Raw genomic sequence first — 20,446 nt, 5'->3', positions numbered from 1 at the left:
GACGTAGCGTGACAAAACGTTTCTCCAATTGAAAACGCTACGTCCAGATGAACAGAATCCACCATTTAGGATTTACTTACCTGGATCACTGAGCAAGCATCAAGACATTACTCGTGCCTTTTTTAAATTGCACAAGTTTTCCAGTATATGTTGTTAGGGCTTGTATCTATTTAAACGTTATATTGTCTGTTTATTAAAAGGTGCTCTACGGGGGCTTGTATATGACATTCTTGCAACACATAATACTCTAATTCTTGTAATAGTCAAAAAATGTATCAAAAATAAAAAAGAATGTAAAGTCTGTAAGAGATCCGCGAACTCACATCTACACGAAGGCATTAACATTTAACAAGAGGTCAGTAATTTAGCTTTAAACAATAAAAAAGGTTTGTAAACTGTTATATCTTTTTTATTTGTTCATTTGTCTGTAAGCAGCATGGAATAGACAGAAAGCAAAAAGGTAGATGATAAAATATAGTTTATTGATTTACAAGTGTACATACATACAAATATAGAATACTCCAGACAAGCAACATGGTACATCTTAAAAGGAAAATACTAAGAAATTATACTGTAGCTGAAAGCAGATATGAAGGGCCTGTTCAGCAGAGCAACACACACACACACACACACACACACACACACACACACACACACACACACACACACACACACACACACACACACACACACACACACACACACCAGATGTTTCAGATGTAAGTCGAAACACTTGACCACGTTTACACATCAAAGCATTGCAGAGATATTATCTCATTTCCTGTTTTGCAGCCATTTTTTTGAAATTCAGTTGAAATCCTCAGTTTTAAAAAAACGCAACTTCTGTGTACGCACAAAACTCGATCAACAGAATCAAATCGCTTCCCTAACTTTTTTTTTTTACACAGGGTTTTACGGGCTGTCATGGGTTTTGTGTGATAAGGTAAGGTGGATTTCTAAGAGAAGGTCAAAATAGGACATCCGCTGCTTGGCACCCAACAAACCCTACAGTGCTATTTCTAAATCAGTTTGCAGCCCTCAACAGCAGACAGATTTAAAAAATGTGACACAGTGACAACATTCATGGTCATTTCCCAGCAGACCGTGCAACTCTGAAACTACATTGTTTCAAAAATTGCCACCTGATGTCATGGTCTCACATTTTTTAAAAAAAATATTCACGTCCTTGTGTAAAATCAGTGCACCACTAAGCAAAGGATCTCTTTCAGCGAACAGCTTAATCTCCAACAAGCTTTCTCAACATAATGTGCAGCTTTTCAGCAACCGTGAGCTTACAAAAAAACCCCAAAAACAAAAAAGCAAAACTGTGCTTATTTTAGTGCCGACATCTATTTTCAGTAATCCCAAACATGTCCCCATTCATTTTCTCGTCTTGCATATCCAGCCTTTGCAGGTCTGCATCATTTTTAGTGGTGTAGGGATTCAGTTGAGCTGAATGGCATCCATCTGGCAGATTCGTTTATAAATGTGATCACAAGGAACATCAAACCATGTCTTGGAGTGGCTGTCTAAGGTGGCACAGTCCTCTCCGTGTTCCCCTCCTGTGTGGTGGTTATCTGGCTCTGAGCTCGCTTGATCCCAGTATCTGTGACAGAGGGAGAGAGCAGAACGTGTGATAGATTGGTGAGCTATAAATAACAACTAAACATGTCTGACAAATGATAAAAACAAGTTCACCTTGGCCAGCAACCTGATTTATTGATGATGAAATGTTTGATATACCTGAGGCTTTGATATAAGTGTGGGCAGAGTTTGCCTTTTGAATTTATATAGGTTGCTCCTGGACAGATTGATTGGTGTCATAATCGAAAATAAAAGTTTAAAAAAGAAAATAAATGCATGCATTAAATTTTGTTACTTGTGTTCGAGTGTCGTGTTGTCCACCCATTTCCACTCTCCTTCAGTCTCTGTGTCAGACAGGCCGATCCAGTAGTGGTAATAAAATCCACCAATTCTCTTAGCTTCCTTTGCCAGAGCATCCTGGAGAAAATGAACACACATACATAACTCAGAGTCCTTTTTTACACCTAAAATCTAAACTCAACCTTAACCGTAACTTAGAATCTGTGTTCCTTGAAAACTGTTGATGTAAAATTTATGTTGCAAAACGTACACCCGCAAGGTCGAAAGCTCAAAATACATTCTCTTAATATTGCACTATTGAGGAATGATCTCCAGTTAATGCAGTAAACCAAACCCACATAGCTCCTTAGACATTTTTCTAGAAGCACAACAGCAAATTTAACAGCATATAAGACTAACAGTGTCTCCGTTGTGTCCGGCAAACCATCAGTCATGATGCAAGAATGCCAGGAAATGGAACCTGAAGGTGATACATTGACTTTAGCCATCATAAATCTTATTATTTACACCCATGCCTTTCTTTTTTGTGACATGTCCCAGAGTCTTTCTTGACAAATTAACTCAGTTTACACTGTGATGTGGTGCAACAAAGCCAAAACGATAGTCGAACATGATCTATTCGGATCACCTGTGTATGTTTATTTTCTTAAATTAGCATTGTAACTAGGCGTTAACCTCTGGAGCTCCACTCAGCCAGTTGCCACTTGAGGCTGACGCCCTAAAAAAGTCAAATCAGTGAACATCAGCAATGAAATGAGCATTTTAAAAACCTGATATCAAAAGGTTTTTGGCCTATTTAACCAATTCCCCTTTCACAATAACTGGACAAGAGGAGATTTTTCTCTCTTCTTTTCTTTTTTTGTAACTCAGTCACTCAGCTAGTTGGCTAATGTGGTCTTATCTGGTTCCAAAAGACCAAGATGGTGATCAGATGAAATCACACACTAAGTAAATATTACTTACACTGTGGAGTTTAAACAATTGACTGCATTATTTGCGTGTAGCTTGGTTACTGTTTTTTAACAAATTATGTTGAATGTGGGCTGAGTTTTATTTTTTCGCTCCTATTGCAGCATCCTGTATTGTGCATGACTCAGCTAACTGCCACACTGACCATGTTAACTGTGACACTTGAATAGAAGGAAGGCACCATTAATGTTATCGCTGAAAAATCCAGTGGTCCTCTAAACTTCAGCAGATAAAATAACCTTGTCTCGCAAAGATATATGAGTGTCATCGCTCCTTCCACCCACATCCACTCCTTCGCCAACAGCATGCAGTAACCCACACAATTAGGGGAATGAGCAACACCTGTGCTGGTCAGCAGGGTTCAACACACTCACACACACAAGCACACGCACACAAAACGTATTAACTTGCATACATGCTGTTCTATGGTGTGCAGTATGGTGAGATGGCTGCCAATTTCTTCACAGCTGTCTCTGCTCTTCACCCAGTCCAGCCTGTCATTGCTGAAATAGTAACACTGATTCCCGATGTGAAGCCAACCTTCAGGACACTCCCTGCACTGCTTAACTGTTAATGAGAAAGAGCAAGATAAAGGGATGAGGGGAAAGGGAAATCAAAGACAGCAGGAAATGAAGACTGTGTTCATTTGTTTGAACGACTTCCTGCCACCTGTCTTTGAACAGCCCTGTCCCAGGGCAGTGTAGTCTTCACACAGCTGGATGTAACGCCTCTGCATCGATTTCAAACCCAGAGCTGAAGAGGAGGAAGACTCCAATGGGCCTGGCGGCACCGGCCTACTAATCACTTAGATAGATAGATAGATAGATAGATAGATAGATCCAGTTATTACATGTAATGAAAAAAGTCTCACCAAAGAAGAACAGGAATTTATGCTCACTGGCCACAATAGGTATACGTGTTCAGCTAATTGCTAATTTAAACATCGAATCAGCCAATCATGTGGCAGCAACTCACTCACTGCATTTAGGCAATGTGACATGGTCAAGAAAACTTGCTGAAGTTTAAACTGAAAATCAGAATGGGGAAGAAATATGTGCATGATTTAAGTTACTGCAGTGACCTTTTGACTTTGGTTGTTAAGTCAAAAGGCCATGGCGCCTTATCCCGCTTTCAGCAGCGCCATGTCACAAAGCATAACAATGATTTTCCTGGACTCAAATGGCCTCTGTAGTGCTCCACACAGAGCACTGTTGAGATGTTGCACATCACTGTTGATGTGACGCTATCATGTCAATATGGGCCAAAATCTCCGATGAATGTTTCCAGCACATCCAGAATTAGAGCAGCCGTGAGGACAAAAGGGTGTCCGACCCAGCAGTGGCAAGGTGTACCTAATAAAATTTCTGATGAGTGTATGTACCAAATTTTATGGCAATTCATGTGATACTTGGTAAGATCAGTCTAGAAAAAAGTGATGGACCCACCAGCAAAGCAATCCACAGCAAATGTGATCGTTTGGTGGAGCATCCGCTGCCATGCTTTGCTAACAGCTATCAGAGTGCTCGCACACTAATGTTTGGAAATTAGCTGGTTGATAGGAACATTATGAGGAAAATCTAATTGTTGACTCAGTGATGATATTGATGAAAAGAACACGGATGCATGTGCAAAATTATATGAGAAAGTGACGACATTTCAATCAACACAGCCAATATCTCGGGGTCGATCACCAGATAAATCCATCCAGTATTTCTCGAGTTGGACCCGCATAAGACTGAATATAAACAAATGCAGTTTTTATACTGTTGTGGTTTCTCATTTGCCAATAAACCGCTCCCTCTTGAAGCATATAAGCCTTCTCTTTACAGTCTGTGACTCTGTATGGTTTCATTGCTGCCCTGGCTGGAATGATTGTGTTTACATGAGATCCCTTGCGGCCAGAAGAAATTATCATTTGCAATCTGGTTTCATTGCCACATATTTTTCCATTTGTGTGTCTGCTCTCTTTTATGTTGCCACTTCCCATTTGAGTACTGAAATGTTTAAAAAATATATTCATCTAATGACATAAATAGAGATAATGGTTACTATAGTTACCTCACTGTCATTAAGAAGTACCATAAGAAGTGGTGACATCCTTCTGGCCCAATCAACATGTTACCCTGAAGAAGTGTTGCAACTTGTCATGTGTTAGGGAAGTGAAAACCAAGGTGCTTGCAGCAGCTGAACTGATTCAAAGTTATTTTCAGCATGTTTATCTTGATTTACTGTAAGCTGAACTGTGGTTAGTAAATCACATCAGAGTTAATATGTGCTAGAAAAACGAGTTGGACATTTTAACACTAATGACAGGTAATCCTTTCCTGGAAAGCCCTCTCAAAACGCAGGTGCAGGTGCTGCTGTGGTAAAATGTGGCTTGCATGACGTCACAAAAAACTTTTCTACAAATGCATATGCTGCAGATGTTTGTGAAATGAAATGTGTTAACTTTTCATACGGCAGTTGTGATTTAATCTGCAGCTACTGTATATATCATTATATACCATTACATTACATTTAATTTGTTTTACTTTGGCAGACTTGCTCTACAGAGTCATGAAGTGGAATTAAAGCACTCTCTCTTTCGAAAGTCTTAAAATATGTTAGAGATCCCGTTGTCATAGGAAGTATTTCTTTTTATTTCCTCCTCTTGCTGCAAGACATCCCAGTCATCATTTTCAGATCTGAAAATTGTACTCGATAGCTTGGGAGTGTGCGTCTGAACGAGTGTGTATGTGCATGCGTGGCAATAGATCAAGCACGTACGGCCCCAGTGGTGTTTGTTTTAAATGAGAGAGTGTCCTCACAAGCACATTATCAGGCTGAGCTGCCAGAGACTCTTGGCCCTGCAGGAGAAATATTTCACAATTATGGACTTTTGTGCTTTTTCTATTACATGACCCTCACTGGACTGGAGAGAGTGCTTTATCTTTTTTATTGCCAATTCTAGGTGTCCAAAAGCCCACTGAGCTGAAATAAAGAGAGAATAATCAGCGCGGGATAGAGACCCAAAGACACAGACACAGACAGGCAGATGTAGAGCACAGTGCAAAAGTTTTAGGCACTTCAGATGTTTTTTTTAGGGGTCATTTTCTATCAACCAATACCCGAGGGAGACATCAGGTTGGTACTAAATTCAGACTGCAGCACAAAAATGACTCCAAACATAGAGCCAGAGTCATAAATGACTATCTTTAATGACAACAAGAGCAATGAGTTTTCCCCCTAAAGAGGCCTGATCCCAACATGGTGGAGTCAGTCTGGGATTTCATGAAGAGACAGAAGATACTGAAAATAAATCCTCTGAGGAACTGAGGGAAGAGCTCCAACATATACATCCGAAATACTTCGAAGCTGTGTACATATGCAGGGGAACTGATGGTAGTTGCTTGCAGCAAATATTGTTTTCTTTCCTCTTTCCTACACTCTTTATGAAGAAAAACTGATAAATATGGACTTTTAGTTACTAAGCTTTTTATTTTAAGTACCAAAATCTTTTGCACTGGACCCAAAGTACAGCACACACAGGAGGGGGCACAGTATTTATACTTATTTATACTTACAGAGCACAGCGAGTACGATGTTGCCACAGATGGAGGCCAAAAAGCCAATAAGTATCAGGAGAGAAGTCTTACTCCTCAAACACTTGACGCCTTGCTTCAGTCCCTGGGAGCCTGATTAGACACAAGACAGTCCACAGCATGCAAGCTGTCAATTCACCACTTTAATTCCTCTGGTGTAGCAGCGAGAGCAGACTTTAAAGGAAATTGTGGGGCAGAACCGTTTGACCAGAGTTTAGCTTCATTATATTTTCAAATCCCCAAAGATAGCAAGCCAGTGGATACTCTCTGCCTCATGCTGTCACATATGTACACTAACACTAAAATACAGAGTTTCAGATACTTCACTCAAGTAACATGTAACAGTTGTGCATCAATTTCATCCTTAGAGATTACAGTCATGGCCACAAGTTTTGGCAGGGTGCTTTGACGCCCCAGTTTTTATGGTGGTGGCTCTCAGCATTCCTGTATTATTATGATCAGAAACAAATATGTTAATTACAAAGAGCTTCTGGATTTGTCCTGGCAGCTGATATTAAACACACTGCAGAAGATACAAAGAAGACAGATCAACATTCCCCATGAAATGTATGAAATGTGTTTGATTGTTTCTTCACTAGATCACACACACACACACACACACACACACACACACACACACACACACACACACACACACACACACACACACACACACACACACACACACACACACACAACAGCTTAAATAAAGCTGAAGCAGCAGATTGTATGCAACAAGAAATTTGTACCACTGCCAACATTTTTGGCTGTGATTCTATGAGACAGTTGGACTTAAAGCATAATCTGCAGCCACTTCCTTTATGAGACAATCTGTTTGTAAAAAATCTTCATCTGCAAAGTAGGATTGTAGACCAACTCTGTTTAATATAAAGAGGAAATTAAAGTTTAAATGAATTTGATGAGAGTAATTTGAGCTAAGATAAGAAGGAATAACCTAGCAACATGAGCTGAAGATGCACAATCCACACAGAAAGGCAGCACCTAGCTTTGAACCCTGGATCCTGCTGTTTGAAGCAACAGTGCTAAGCATGGAGTCCCTGAGCTGCCAGGAAAGCATAGACACGAACATTCAAGTAAAATTTAGATACGTTAAAACTGCAGCACTAAATTAAAGATAGTTCAAGTTCTTTCCAACATCACATGGACTTCTGCTCATGATAGCTGTGAAAGTAAGCTTGCCTAAATAAACTGATTCCAACTGTGTTTCTTAATATTTATTGTTTTTACTACTACATTCAAAGGATACGTGTTTAAATAGTCTTAACCTCCTGAGATCCTTCAGCCTCATGTGGGGACATCACATTTATGGCTGTTCTGCACCTTAAATTTCAATGTGCTCAGTTTTTTCATGCTTTGTTAAGCAATGTTAACTTTATTGTCTTATGCTGCAAAATAAGAAAAAAATCCTCACTATCCCCTTGTGTGAAAATACTATTTAAAAAAAAAAACAAGGCATAAAAAACTTTGTAGCAAAGTAACAAGTTTATAATCTGGGGTAAAGCTTCATTATTAGACTAGACTATCAGGAGCAGCTAATCACAAATAGCTCGGGCCTCAGGAGGTTAAAACAGCAAAATCTAAAATCAGGTAACCCTAGCTACACAATAACTTTACCACACAGCAGCTGTAATGAGCAACTTATATGAATTCATTTCTTACAAAAACTCTGCTATAATATATAAAAAAGTAGCGTTAATAAAGTCAAGTGAAATACAGGTGGTAAGTACTTTGTATCCATATTTTATTCTGCATCCAGTATAAACATGGATACAAAATAGTAGTCTAGTACCATGTAAATCATAGCTGAGTGTAGCAATTAAGTAAATGTACTCAAGTCCACCTCTGGCTCTCACGCATCTGTTTGTTCACACAAATTACCGTCGCTGTGTTGTGGGATGAGCCTGTTCGCTCCCGGTCTGGGCTCCTCTGTGAACTCGTGCAGGCTGCTGTAGTTTTCTCTCTGCTCCATGTCTGTAGTTTCCTTCTCAACCCTCTTCCCCACTTTGTCCTTCTATATGCTACCTCTTCAGGTCCCTAAAGGTTTTGGTATCTTTTGTCTGGCGAAACAATGTTTCTCCTTAAAATTAAATTTGTCCCTGCTGGTTGAATTATTGAGGCACGTCCCCCTGAATCAAAGAACGTTGCAGTGTTAAATATATTTGCTCAGAGAACTACACAACACTACTCTGTGCCCTCCACGAGATAACTCAAGCTTTTCTGTGTCATCTGTTTCGTAGAAAAGGAGAATTTGTTAAGCCAAACAGGGAGGCTCTTCCCTCACATTTTTGGCACCGTGTGCTTCTTATTGGTGGGACATCTTGCCATCAAGTCCCATCTTGCGCAATCCCAGAAGTTTTCTCGGCTCTGTTTGGATTGAGCCACAGATTCTGGAAATTTGTTACGGATGAGTCAGAATGGGGGAACGTGTTCTTTAAGAGGATCCGAAAAAATACAGTGTGTACTTGAACTCCTCCTGACATTAATTAAAGCAACAAGAACTAGAACTGGAGCTGTGACAAGGTTGTGATGGGAAAGCAGGCGAGAACAGCGTGTTTTAAAAAAGAAGAGCCAAGCTGTGGCTCAGTGAGAAAAGTACAGGAAATCAGAAGAGAAGAATTTCTGGTCATGTGCAACCACAAATTTCAGCACAGCAGTCACTGAATATGACACAAACATGAAACACCCCTCCTCTCTGCTTTAATTAGTTTGGTTTGAATAACAAAAACCTCATGAAGCACAAGAGCTGACAATGTCTGTGGGAATAAGGTGCCAGGAAAAAAAATAACTTGGACATGTACCAGAAAAAATGTTGACAGTGTGCTGGAAGAACAGAGTGGGCATCTGGTGTGTGTGTGGTGAAGAGGTGATATTGTTACAGCTGTTCTGCTTATGGAGAGAATACAAATAACCTTAAGCACGCACGCACATGTTTACCAGCACACACACACACACACACACACACTTGCAGTGCTGGTAAATGCTGAGTCATAGTCAGTCCTCCATTTTTGCCAGTTTTAAAAAAGTTGGGGACAGAAAGAGAACTTTGCTCATGTTTTTGGTAAATAATACTGAACCTACATGCCAGCTCGCCATCATCAAATGTTTGTTTGTGCAATCCAACATGGCAGGTTATCACTAGTTTGGCTACAAGAGATTGCACCATCTGAGTTTACATGGTTTGATAGCCATGAAGAGTCCAATCTGTCTGGAAGATTTGTGCAAGCTGTACTTTTCCCTTCTCTTTGATACACAAACTGCTATATAAAACATCAAGAGGGCAGAGAGAGGACACCAAAGTCTGCGATATCCTGCAAGCTGACAGACACCATGCATCTTATCCAAAAGAAAGGTAAGAAGCCCCGATGCAGCTCCAGATATTCGTATGTCCGGATCTGTTTGCATGTGTGCTAATGCTGAGTCCGCTGTCTGTCATCAGCCACCCTGGGCATTAAAGGCCTCGCCATCCTCTGCGTTGTGCTTGGCCTGTTCGCTAATGCTGAATCTGCTCAGGATGCAAACAACACAGAGGGAGAGCTGACCTTTCTAAAGCTGAAACTAGAGTCTTTAAAGGACCGCTTCAGACACGTGTGTAACCAGTACTCCGACCTGGCACACAACTGTTCAGCTCCAGGTACCAAATGTTCAGCAGATGAATGATAATTCAGTGCTTGTTTCTTCTTCTGCACCTTTCTTTAAATGTTTAACTTGTATATTTGTCTGTCCCCGTGTCACCCTACAGCAATCAACTGCACAGAGTGTCCTGACGGGTGGGTTCACGTAGGTGATCACTGCTTTTTCCTCAGCAAGGATTCCGACGGTTGGCTTAACAGTACGCTCAAATGTAAGGATATAGGCGGACATCTCGCCATCTTGACCACCAAAGAAGAGCATGTGAGAATTTCTTTGTACTTTAAATGTTTCAAATGTATTTTTTTGGAATTCACAAGTGCTAAAGAATTTGACTGTACATATTTTTAGGACGCTCTTGAAAAAAAGGCCAGGACGATTGGGACGTTTAACCCATTCTACTGGCTTGGGCTGAGTGACATTGAGAACGAAGGAGACTGGAAATGGGTGGACAACTCAACGCTTCAAGTTTCGTAAGTATGAATTGATTGATTCAAATTTCAATGGTCTTCTCAGGATGGTATCATCATACAAAAAGTGGGTGATCTAACAAAAAAAAGGATAAAAGAATAAAGTACAAAGCATTTCTGATGGTTGCTAACACATGCAGTTTACAAATGATCATCAGTTAGAGAGACAAATAGTTCTCACTGTGGATTGTGTAATGTTGAAGCTTGTGGACATTTAAAAATATGTAAAAGCTATTAGTTTAAAAATGTCCATCTGATGCTTTGTTAAAACAGGTTAAATCAGCTGCTATAGCTTTCGTGTCAAAAACCCTAAACAGTTACAGGGTTTCACTTATGAGTTTTTCCTCACTGTAACTCGAGTGCGATGTCTGCACCTACTGTGAAGACCACACAGGCTTTGTCTCATGGATGCAGGAACTTGCATTCTCTCAAATGGCCAGCAGGGGGCACCTCATATAGATGCAGAAAGAAGTCAGACTGTATGGAAGTCAATAAAGAAATCACTCATGAACACTTTCCTGATGCCTTATTGTTTCAATTGATAGTTATTTTAATACAAAATTATGCATTTTGTAATATAACATCAGATTGTAGTCAAAAATAAGGATTAGGCCTGTGTCAAACCAGAGTGTGGTTTAGCTCAGGCCTAATTACTGATTAAGAGCTGCAGTGCTCCTCGGGTCGCTCATAGTCATTGCTAAACTCAAGGTTTCATGGCAGGACTTTGCAAACCAGTGGGTGACACCATGCTGGCTGTGTCCATTTTTTATATACAGTCTATGGCTGGTAGAGAAGCAGTTGGGAAACAGTAAAAAAAAAAATTGCGTGATTGTTTATGTCAGTTAAATGACTCCTTTGGCCACTGCTAGATGTACGGATCACATTAGAGTCTGTTTAGTAGTGCAGATTGTGCGAAAAATTAAGGATAAAACGATTGCTGAAAATATGAATTATTAATTTTCAGTTTATAAAACAAAATGAAAATGCTGATGCTAATTCTGACCATTTTGCTCTTTAATCATATTTACTTAGTTAAACATTTTTAAACAAATATTTCTATTATTATGACAAATGACAAACATGACATTTCTCTACAATCCTAAAGCAAACATGTATAAATGAACACGCTAGTCTGAATAATCATCGAGTAACCTATCGTTGGTTTAACGACAAACATTGTTGCATGGAGCTGCAGCACCTGCCTGCCTACACACTGAGCGCTTTAGAGACTTAAAATGAAGGCCTGGGTGTTTCTGTAACGTTGCCATCATCTTTTATTTAGGTTTCATATGCTGTAAAGGAAACATACAGTTTGACACCTACACAGAGTTTTGGCTCATACATGTTCACTAAAGCCTTAACAATAAATGTACTTCTTTTGAGAAAACGGTGATCGAGGCAGAGTTGAGGATCAGCTTCGATTAAAATCAACCCAGATGGGTTCACAGAGCTCGCCAAGACCTTAAAGAGCATTTTCAGCCTGTTAATCGGGCTTTTGTACACAGCAAAGGTTTCTTGGCACCAAGTACATAATTACTGGTTTAAGTAATGGGGGGTGTTTTTATTTTTATAGGTATCATATTACTAATAATGCTGAAGAGGTTGCTAAAGTCTCTGGACTAGCCTATGGTGTATGTGAAATGAATTTCCTCCAACAGACGGTGTTTAGATTTATAGATGTTTTAATATAATTGCATGTCTCGTTATGTCCACGAGAAAACTGCTCGAAGAACAAAACTACTACTGTTTTCATGAGAATATCACCATATTAGACATGATGAAAAGTACAAAGCACAAACATTTATTAAATAACCTTTGCGGCAGTTCCCTGAAAACCTGATGGTAGCGCTGAAGGACAAATCAATTTGATCTTTTTTTTAAAAAGTTTTTTGCAAAACTTCACAGCAATTCATCAACTAGTATGTAGGTGTAGGCATGTTTTGCATCAGTTCCTCCATCCTTCAAACTAACTATAGTCACAACTAGAAATGTGCACAAGGAACCATCCTGTAAATAAACAGGTCTTTTAGCTGGTGATGGCTCTTAAAGAATAAAGAATTACTTAAAAGTAATGCATCTTCCCCTTAGCAAGACAACTGTTAAATCAGTGCACAAACTTAGCAGGTGAACTGCCACTTCAGCAGAATATTAATGAAAGTAATGTTAATCTTCTTCCATCTGCGTTGTAAAGATTTTGGAACACACTGAAGTCTGAGCCGGACAACAACGCGTCCGCTGGGGAAGCTGGAGAGGACTGTGCGGTGGTGGACACCCAGAATCAGAACTGGTACGACGTTCCCTGCTCCTTCCAGTATCGACGAATCTGTCAGATGGATGCCATCCCGCTAAATTAGCCCAAGAGGACCTCTACAGGAACATCACTCAGAAAGATTTTGATGCTTTATTGAAAACATCTGCTAATGTTTTTACACATTACAGTTTTCATCTTTCCATTTTTAGCAATAAACTTCACACAAATAATATGCTGCGCATGTAAATTTACAGAAGCATCTACACATCTGAAAGCATTACAAACCTCCTCAAAAAATATACATAAGTAGACAGGAAATTTAGTCTACAGATAGACTCAAAGTGTAAATGATTTAAAGTCACAGACGGTAATAATCATACATAAAATACATAAAATCAGTCCAGATTGCCTGATATGTTTGATCCTCAACCCAACAAAACTCTTGTACTTTTACTTTCCAATATGGCAAAATGAGAGATGTAAATCCAGGTAATTCAGGTAAATCAGAACATATCAGATCAGAAATTCAGCGTGCTCCCGTTTCTTCTTAAAGATCCGGTCGGTGAGCTTTCATGTTCTGTAAAATCCTTTTGGTTTGGGGCTGAAAAAGAAAAAGTTCCAGGTTTCTGTTTGAGTTATGGAAACTGACGCAGAACTACAAAACCCAAATCATAAATGCTTATTTAAGTAATGTTCGTACTTCAAAAAATATCTCATGGCTCAAAGTGTCATTCAGATTTTAGTGCTGATAAGTGTGCATGCTTGTAAATGTGGCTTTGGAGCCATTTTACCAGTTCAGGAAATGGTTAGTACGTACTTTTTGCACTGGCAGAGTCGATGCCTGAGGAGTCTCGTTTTCTGCTATGTGAGTGACAAAGAGGCAGACACAGAGGGGTAACTCTTAAAGCTGAACTAATAAGTCAGTGTGATTGAAAAGAAAGGAATATGAACGGCTGAACTGTACTTTTCTGCGTCGGTAGTGGATGAAAGCGAGCACGAGGAGGAGGAGAAGGATGACTGCTGCGCTGCAAATGATCACCAGCATCCACACACTCAGTCTGGGCTCTGTACACAACAGAGACAGACAGTCATCAAACAGTATACAGTATAGAAAGAACACATCATGTAAAAGAAGTTTCTGTCTTAAAATTTTGTGGTCACAAGGTCAGGCCCATGTCACACTTCCTGCTCGTCTCACTTCCCGTGCTCACCGATCTTAAGCAGTATCTCATCTGACGTCAGCTTGTTGCCGCCCTGCCACAGCTCACACCCCCACTTTCCGTTATCTTCTTTGCCCACTTCCGGGACAGTAATATGGGTGGGGTAAGAGATGTAAGGGGACAATGTTTTAGGTAAAGTCCAATTTAACTTCATATCATTGGGCAGCTGTTCACCAGTGCTGCAGGACAGATTGACCTGCTGACCGTAGATTAGCTCTGTTTTTGGGTGGGCAATGACTGGAGACGAAGCAGAAGAGAAAGAACAAAGAAATAAAATGAAAAACGTGCATTTTATAAAATATTTTGCTTCAAAGAAGTTGTCTGTAACGGCATTTTCCTGAAATCAGACTAAAACTTTGGCCATGAAAGCAGCGATGATGTCTAATCAAAACATTTTGATTTCTTTCCCAAATAAAAGCTTTTAAAAAACAAAAGGTTTGGCTTCAAACCTCCGCATGTGAATGCTGTAGAAATTCAACATCTCACATCAATATTTAAATATCGTTTTTATCATTTGAATATAATGTGAGTTGTGGGTTTGCTTGAGAACAGTCCAGAGAAATTGTGTTATAGGAGCAATTTCCTGTGAATTAATACATCAGATCTGTATTTGTTTCTGGTTCTACTTTAAAAAACATTCAGCCGAAACTGAGAAATCATAGTTTACTTCATAAATTCTCATAACACACGGTCCAATTAAGATTCACTGTGTTAGCACGCTGTTCTGGCAGAGGGGATGCTTAATACACCCAATTAAAACAAGAGGAGCTTGTGAATTAGAAACATGTCACACTGTGGACACTTGCAAATAAATTCAGTAGCACAGAAATAAAAATACTGGCAGAGCAGGGAGGCAGCAAGAGCGGTCACAAAGAAAAAATAACCCTAAATATAACAGAGGTGAGTGCAACACAGAGCTAGTCTTGTCAAAAAATGTGACTTACTTTCCAACACCACTACGTCTACTGTGGTCTCCAGAGTCCTGCCATTTTTAAATTTCATTGAGCACGTGTAGCGTCCTCTGTCTTCTACTGTTGCCTTTGATTTGGTCAAAGACAGATTTCCATTTTTAATGTAATATACAGGAGACAGTCCGTTGTTTGCATTCTTCTTCCAGGTAAGTTTTTCCAGATCAAGGGAGAAGAGCTGCTGTGGCTGGTCAGGAGAGGTGCCTGAGGAGAGTTTAGGAGCAAAGTGCCACTGAACTTCCTCAATCTCCTTTTTTTTCACTTGTTCCCAGGTAACAGATGAAATTAAAGAACAAGGGATGGTGAGAGGCAAGTCTGTGGATGTATACAGATGCGAAGGCACAGGGGCGAGGTCTAAAAAGGAGGAGAAACTGTTAGAAACGTGATCTTAAAGATGAGGATACACAACTGCGAAACAAATGCAAACACACAGAAACTCACCCACAACTATAATAGAAACTGGGAACTTCTTTTCATTGCCATTTTTTTTCACTACGCAGTCCCACTGGCCGTTGTGTTCACTTCTGGCTTGAATGTTGACTGTTCCTTTGTTTCCTTCTCTGTTTCCCTGGGGACTGAGCCAGTAAATCTCAGGTGTGTTTTGAGGATCACTTCCCAGACTGCAGGTCAGACTCAGATAATCGCCAGACAACAGAGGAGAGGCTGATTTCTCAATCACTAGCACAGAAAACAAGCAGAATAAAGGAAACAGACAAGAAGTGATATATTTTACATTTTAAAATAAACATTTTTGAAATACGTAGTTTAAAAAAAAACAAAAACAGATTGTCATGTCTAATGAATTTATAAAGGCAGAATATATATAATATACATACAGAATATTATGCAGATATTTAAATACAGTGGTTTAAACTTTAATAACCATTAATTAAACTTTTATGTGAAACTGATCAACTAATCATGTGACCTGTTTTTTGCTCTTACCATTGACTTGAATGACTTTAAATACAGTGATCAAGTCACTCTGACCGGCTGCAGTGATTTTACAGAAGAAAGTCCCAAAGAGGCCTTTCTGTAAATTCTTTATGACCAGCGAGGCACCAGTTAAGGACAACCTGTTTTTCCACTTCTCATCTACAAGGCAGAAAGTTATTGTGAAAATTTTTTTTATTTACTTGTATTTACCTGTTCAGTAACAATAAATAAATAAAAAATCTATAAATATATTGTTTACCATTACTGAATCCCTTTCCACCTAAGTGGTTGACCCAAGCAAGTTGATGACCATCCTGTTTTTCAAAATACCAGTACACATAAGATTGTTCTGGATAGGATGTTTTCTCCAAGGTAATATCCTGTCCCTCCTTAGCATAAATCTCCACCTGAGCACCTACAAGGATGAGAAGGATGATATGTGTTAATATGGAATATCAAACAGTCCAGTTTCCAAATGAAAATAAATGAGTCTACAGTCAGGGTGTCTTACCCGTAGTTGACACAATCACAGCGATAAGAAGGAGAAGGGACTGAATGAAGTTCTTCATCCTTGTTATATGTCTGAAAAATATAATAAAAATACAGTTTATAGATTTTTATAGTAACTATAAGCTTTATTTTTATAGCTTCTTTCAAATGTTAACGTTTTTGATTAAGACTTCAAGCCTGATTATTTGCTACTTTCTTAAAAGAGCAGAACAATATTCAAGAAATGTATTACTTTCTTTACATCAGAAAGCCCGAGGTATAATTGTTATATATTATATGATCACAAATATATGTAGTTCTTTGAAACAGATACAACAAAGAAGAAAACCATAAAGAAAATCTCCATGGAATTAAATTCCACATCAGCCTGCTGTACATTATTGATGTGTCAGAACAAATACAGCGAAAAGTGAGTGGTCCGAGTATGGAGCCTTGTGGAACGCCGCCAGCAATTTTTTTTGTTTCAAGTATTGAATTATAACAATTGATAACAATTTCTTTGACTAATAAAACACAGCTTTCTAAATGATTTTGCTGATAAAGAGTAGAAAGAGCAAACAGGTCTTAGGTGATTCAAAAATGGAAAATTAATATTAAATATATGTACCATAATTCTTCAGTTTATATGGCAAACCCAATTTACTGTTCAATTGTCTGAGATTTGCTGCCTGAGCTCAATATAATCCTTTAAAAAATGCATTGACCGATTGATTTGAGGGTGTTTAGTAGTGATGTTGTACTTCACTGCATAAGAATCAATCAATAAATAACTCTCTATGTGACCTGTAAATGAAACTTGAAGGTCTTTCAGAGCTGTTGAACAGGTCAGCAATACATCGTAAATATGTCGTACTATATTTAATAATTTAGTGACAAACAAGAAGAAAAGTAGATGTTGAAAAATAAGCATTTCAGTAAAAATGGGTCTTTAGTTTAGTTGTAGCGTCCTGTGTATATTGAAGTCTGCTGCAAAGTGAAATCATTCAACAGGAAGCAAAGGGGGGTTTGTGGTGGTCTCAGATTTTGAGAGATTTCAGAAGATAAAAGACAAGTAGTTCAGAGAGCTGAGAGTAGGCGGCCTGTGGTGGGCTTTGGATGAAAAGAAGCAGACAAATGTTGGAGGGAAGAGGCTCAGAGCGTAAGCTGGCTTGTGGTGGGACTTGATTTAGTGAAGGGTGCAGATTCTTATCCCAGTCCTCCCTTCTTCTGCCTCTCACACCCCCTCTCTTCCTCCTGTGTTCCACGAAAGACGGATCTCTCCACGCTTAAAAAGACCACAGCACCAGCAGCACACCTAGACTGTGGTTTAAGGTAGATGTTTCTCTCCTTTTTTTTTCTGCGTTTCACCCCTTATCTCTGTTTTTCTTCTCTTTGCCTGTACGCTGTGTTATGGTTGTGCACAGAAACTCTAAAGGTATGTTTGTGTAAAAAGATAAATAAATTAATATTGAAAAAACGTTAAAAGGGGGCATTTATGTGCCCTCCCAACAAACACACTCTTGAAGGGGAAGCAGCTTTAAAGTAAGATTATGGATATTTCTTTAATGTATAAGTCGATGTTCATTAAAGACTTTTTCTTTTGAATGAGCAGATTGAGCGAATCAGATTTATTTGTGCAACACGCCACAATTTCCAGTGATCTTAGGAACTATTTGACTTTTAAATGATAAGACTTGAGTTCTGTATCAGATTTTACCTTTTTGGATTAAACACTTCAAAACATAAATCGATCAAAAATAATAAATTATTTTGATGGAAGAAAAATGGCAATGCTGTGACGACACGATTCTTTATGAGACGTGGATAAAGCTGTGGGCTCTTTATTCATGAAACAGACGAAGATCAGAGAATTGTTTATCAAAATATTCTTCAATAGTGAGGTAAAACATAACTTTACGCCTAAATACATGATTTTTTTTTATCGGCGACCAAATGTGTTTTAAATCTAAATTTAATGCGCTATCATGTGTAAATAGGTGAAGACACTCGATAACTGTTTGTGTCCAGTTATTTTGAGTTATTGTTTAACCTCCTAGGACCTGGCGTCCACATATGTGGACATCACATTTTGGGTTATTTAGACCAAAATAGTCAATTTTGCTCTACAATGGCCTGATATCCACTTACGAGGACATTATACTGCTACTGTTCTATCGAAATTTTAAATGAATATCCTCATATATGGCTCTCATTTTTCTTAGAAACATAAATTAGGTAAAAAAAAATCTGGTAATTCTTTGTTTTTACATTCATCAGGTCCCAATCAGCCCAAATATCAAAGAGAAATTAAAAATGCATGCCGTGGATGAGTTCGGGTCTTAGGAGGTTAAGGTTTAACTGCTGATAGATATTTAAACTTAAGGCAAAATTAAAGGTTTCTAGTTTGTCTCTAGGCACCGGCTCTCCATGTCTCTGTGCAGTGAAATGCCCCCAAATACCTTTAATAATATTACAGGTTTTCACTAGTTTCACCATTGCAAGGAAAATCAGCTCCATGATGCACAATGTCCTTATCAGCTAAATGTGCATAAATGTGTTGGGATAAATATAAAAATCACCAAGTCCTTCTTTATCCTACTAATAGCCTCATTACTCACATGAAAATAATTTAAAAAATAATTCTCGTAACGTAACAGCTTTAGAGTGCAATCATCTCTCTAGGGGCCTCACTCACACAATTTAAAAAGCTAATTGTTAGCGCTCATAGATGAGCCAGCTACCAGGAGAAGAAAATCAACAGGAAATATTAAAATCTGAGGTGTTTTTGTGTTGAGGGAGAATGTCTCATAGAATTTATGCCCCAATATAATCTATTTCACTCGACTGAAACTGTATAGTATTTAATATGAATTGTATCAGAGTTTGTAAGAAAAAATAATGAGGGAAGTTCGGTGATGGAGTGAAACTGATGACAAACTGACGTTCAAAGTCATCGCACCTGTGGAAGTATAACCCAGAAACCAACATGATCGTATCTGCAGTCAGGAGGGAGCAACAACAACAAATACAGAGATGGGGGGAGGGGAGGATGAGGGTCAGACACAGCAGAGAGATGAAGGAGGGGAGCTGAATGAACAGAGAAACCAGATTAACAGCAGTGTTTCATTTAATTTCATTTATCTCGTTTTTTTTTAATCTTCATTTGTCATTTATTCTTTTTTATGGCCAGGCTTTAAATTAATTTGACAAAAAGATTCCTTTATTTTTTTCACCATCACCTCAAACATATTTTATTTACAGAGCTTAAGAAAAAATTAAAGTGTTAGATTGTTTGTTTTTCAGAAAAATCAGGAATAGTTGTGTGTCATAAAGCGTGAATTTGTGTGGAACTTAAAAAATAACTGTGATACACAACTATTGCTAATGCTACGTCAACATATTTAGTTCAAGCTAAAATAATGCACTGGTGTAAATGTTTATATCCTATTTTATTGTAAATGTATAATTTTAAAATTACACATACACTATTTGCTCAGCGGTCATCTGTTTTGTACGGGTCAGTTGCTCAGCGCTTAAACGATTATATGTTTTTTAAAAAGTTAAACGTAAGAAAAAAGAAATACAAGAAACTGGATTAGCATTTTAACATTTTTAATAATACGATCTGAAATTATATTTTCAGGCAACGTTTAATGTGTGTGTTTTTAAAATCCTCCAAAAATTTCATTATTTCGTTTTTTCTTTCAGTTTTTTCATATCTGGAGAGGATCGTCACTGCGCTGTCGTTTTATAAAACTTACCTTGGAGCTCTAATTGCATAAAACTTACATATTCTGGCTCCACTGGGCCTGCTGAGGCTTTAAATGTTTATATTTCAAACTTATTATTTAAAAAATGTGATACTGATAATTCTAGTATAAATTAACAACGTGTGCTGTGGTTCTGAATTATGTGTGTATTAGGTTAAAATCTGAAAAATTACACAATACTTACAGCGGCTGCTCAGTGCAGAGTGTCCCTCTGTGCTCAGTGATCCGGAGTCGGTCGGAAGTGTTGTATATTTATCAAA

At 38.5% G+C, this 20,446-nt stretch overlaps 3 protein-coding genes across 3 annotated transcripts; 1 reads left to right on the top strand and 2 right to left on the bottom strand.

The window, feature by feature from the left end:
* Positions 1–461: 461 nt before the first annotated feature.
* Positions 462–8,845, bottom strand: cldc1 (C-type lectin domain containing 1). The gene is made up of 6 exons (XM_006802842.3): positions 8,334–8,845; positions 6,417–6,527; positions 3,523–3,657; positions 3,269–3,420; positions 1,880–2,001; positions 462–1,606 (listed from the first exon to the last, which is right to left on the bottom strand). Exons 1-6 carry the CDS (start codon positions 8,422–8,424, stop codon positions 1,444–1,446), a joined length of 774 nt encoding a protein of 257 aa, XP_006802905.1. The 5' UTR covers positions 8,425–8,845; the 3' UTR covers positions 462–1,443.
* A 757-nt stretch (positions 8,846–9,602) lies between these two features.
* Positions 9,603–13,033, top strand: LOC102780723 (perlucin-like protein). The gene is made up of 5 exons (XM_006802843.3): positions 9,603–9,804; positions 9,892–10,086; positions 10,195–10,346; positions 10,434–10,555; positions 12,744–13,033. Exons 1-5 carry the CDS (start codon positions 9,783–9,785, stop codon positions 12,904–12,906), a joined length of 654 nt encoding a protein of 217 aa, XP_006802906.2. The 5' UTR covers positions 9,603–9,782; the 3' UTR covers positions 12,907–13,033.
* cd4-1 (CD4-1 molecule) lies at positions 12,956–16,496 on the bottom strand. Its single transcript, XM_006802844.3, has 9 exons — positions 16,439–16,496; positions 16,187–16,342; positions 15,937–16,086; positions 15,433–15,669; positions 14,968–15,345; positions 14,015–14,260; positions 13,768–13,868; positions 13,621–13,664; positions 12,956–13,404 (listed from the first exon to the last, which is right to left on the bottom strand). The coding sequence occupies exons 1-9, from the start codon at positions 16,494–16,496 to the stop codon at positions 13,374–13,376; spliced, it is 1,401 nt and encodes a 466-aa protein (XP_006802907.2). The 3' UTR covers positions 12,956–13,373.
* Positions 16,497–20,446: the final 3,950 nt, after the last annotated feature.

The sequence above is a fragment of the Neolamprologus brichardi genome, chromosome 11 (assembly GCF_056152115.1).
Source record: "Neolamprologus brichardi isolate AB-2024 chromosome 11, ASM5615211v1, whole genome shotgun sequence".
NCBI classification, from domain to species: domain Eukaryota; kingdom Metazoa; phylum Chordata; class Actinopteri; order Cichliformes; family Cichlidae; genus Neolamprologus; species Neolamprologus brichardi.
This window is presented reverse-complemented; position numbering and strand designations above follow the sequence as displayed.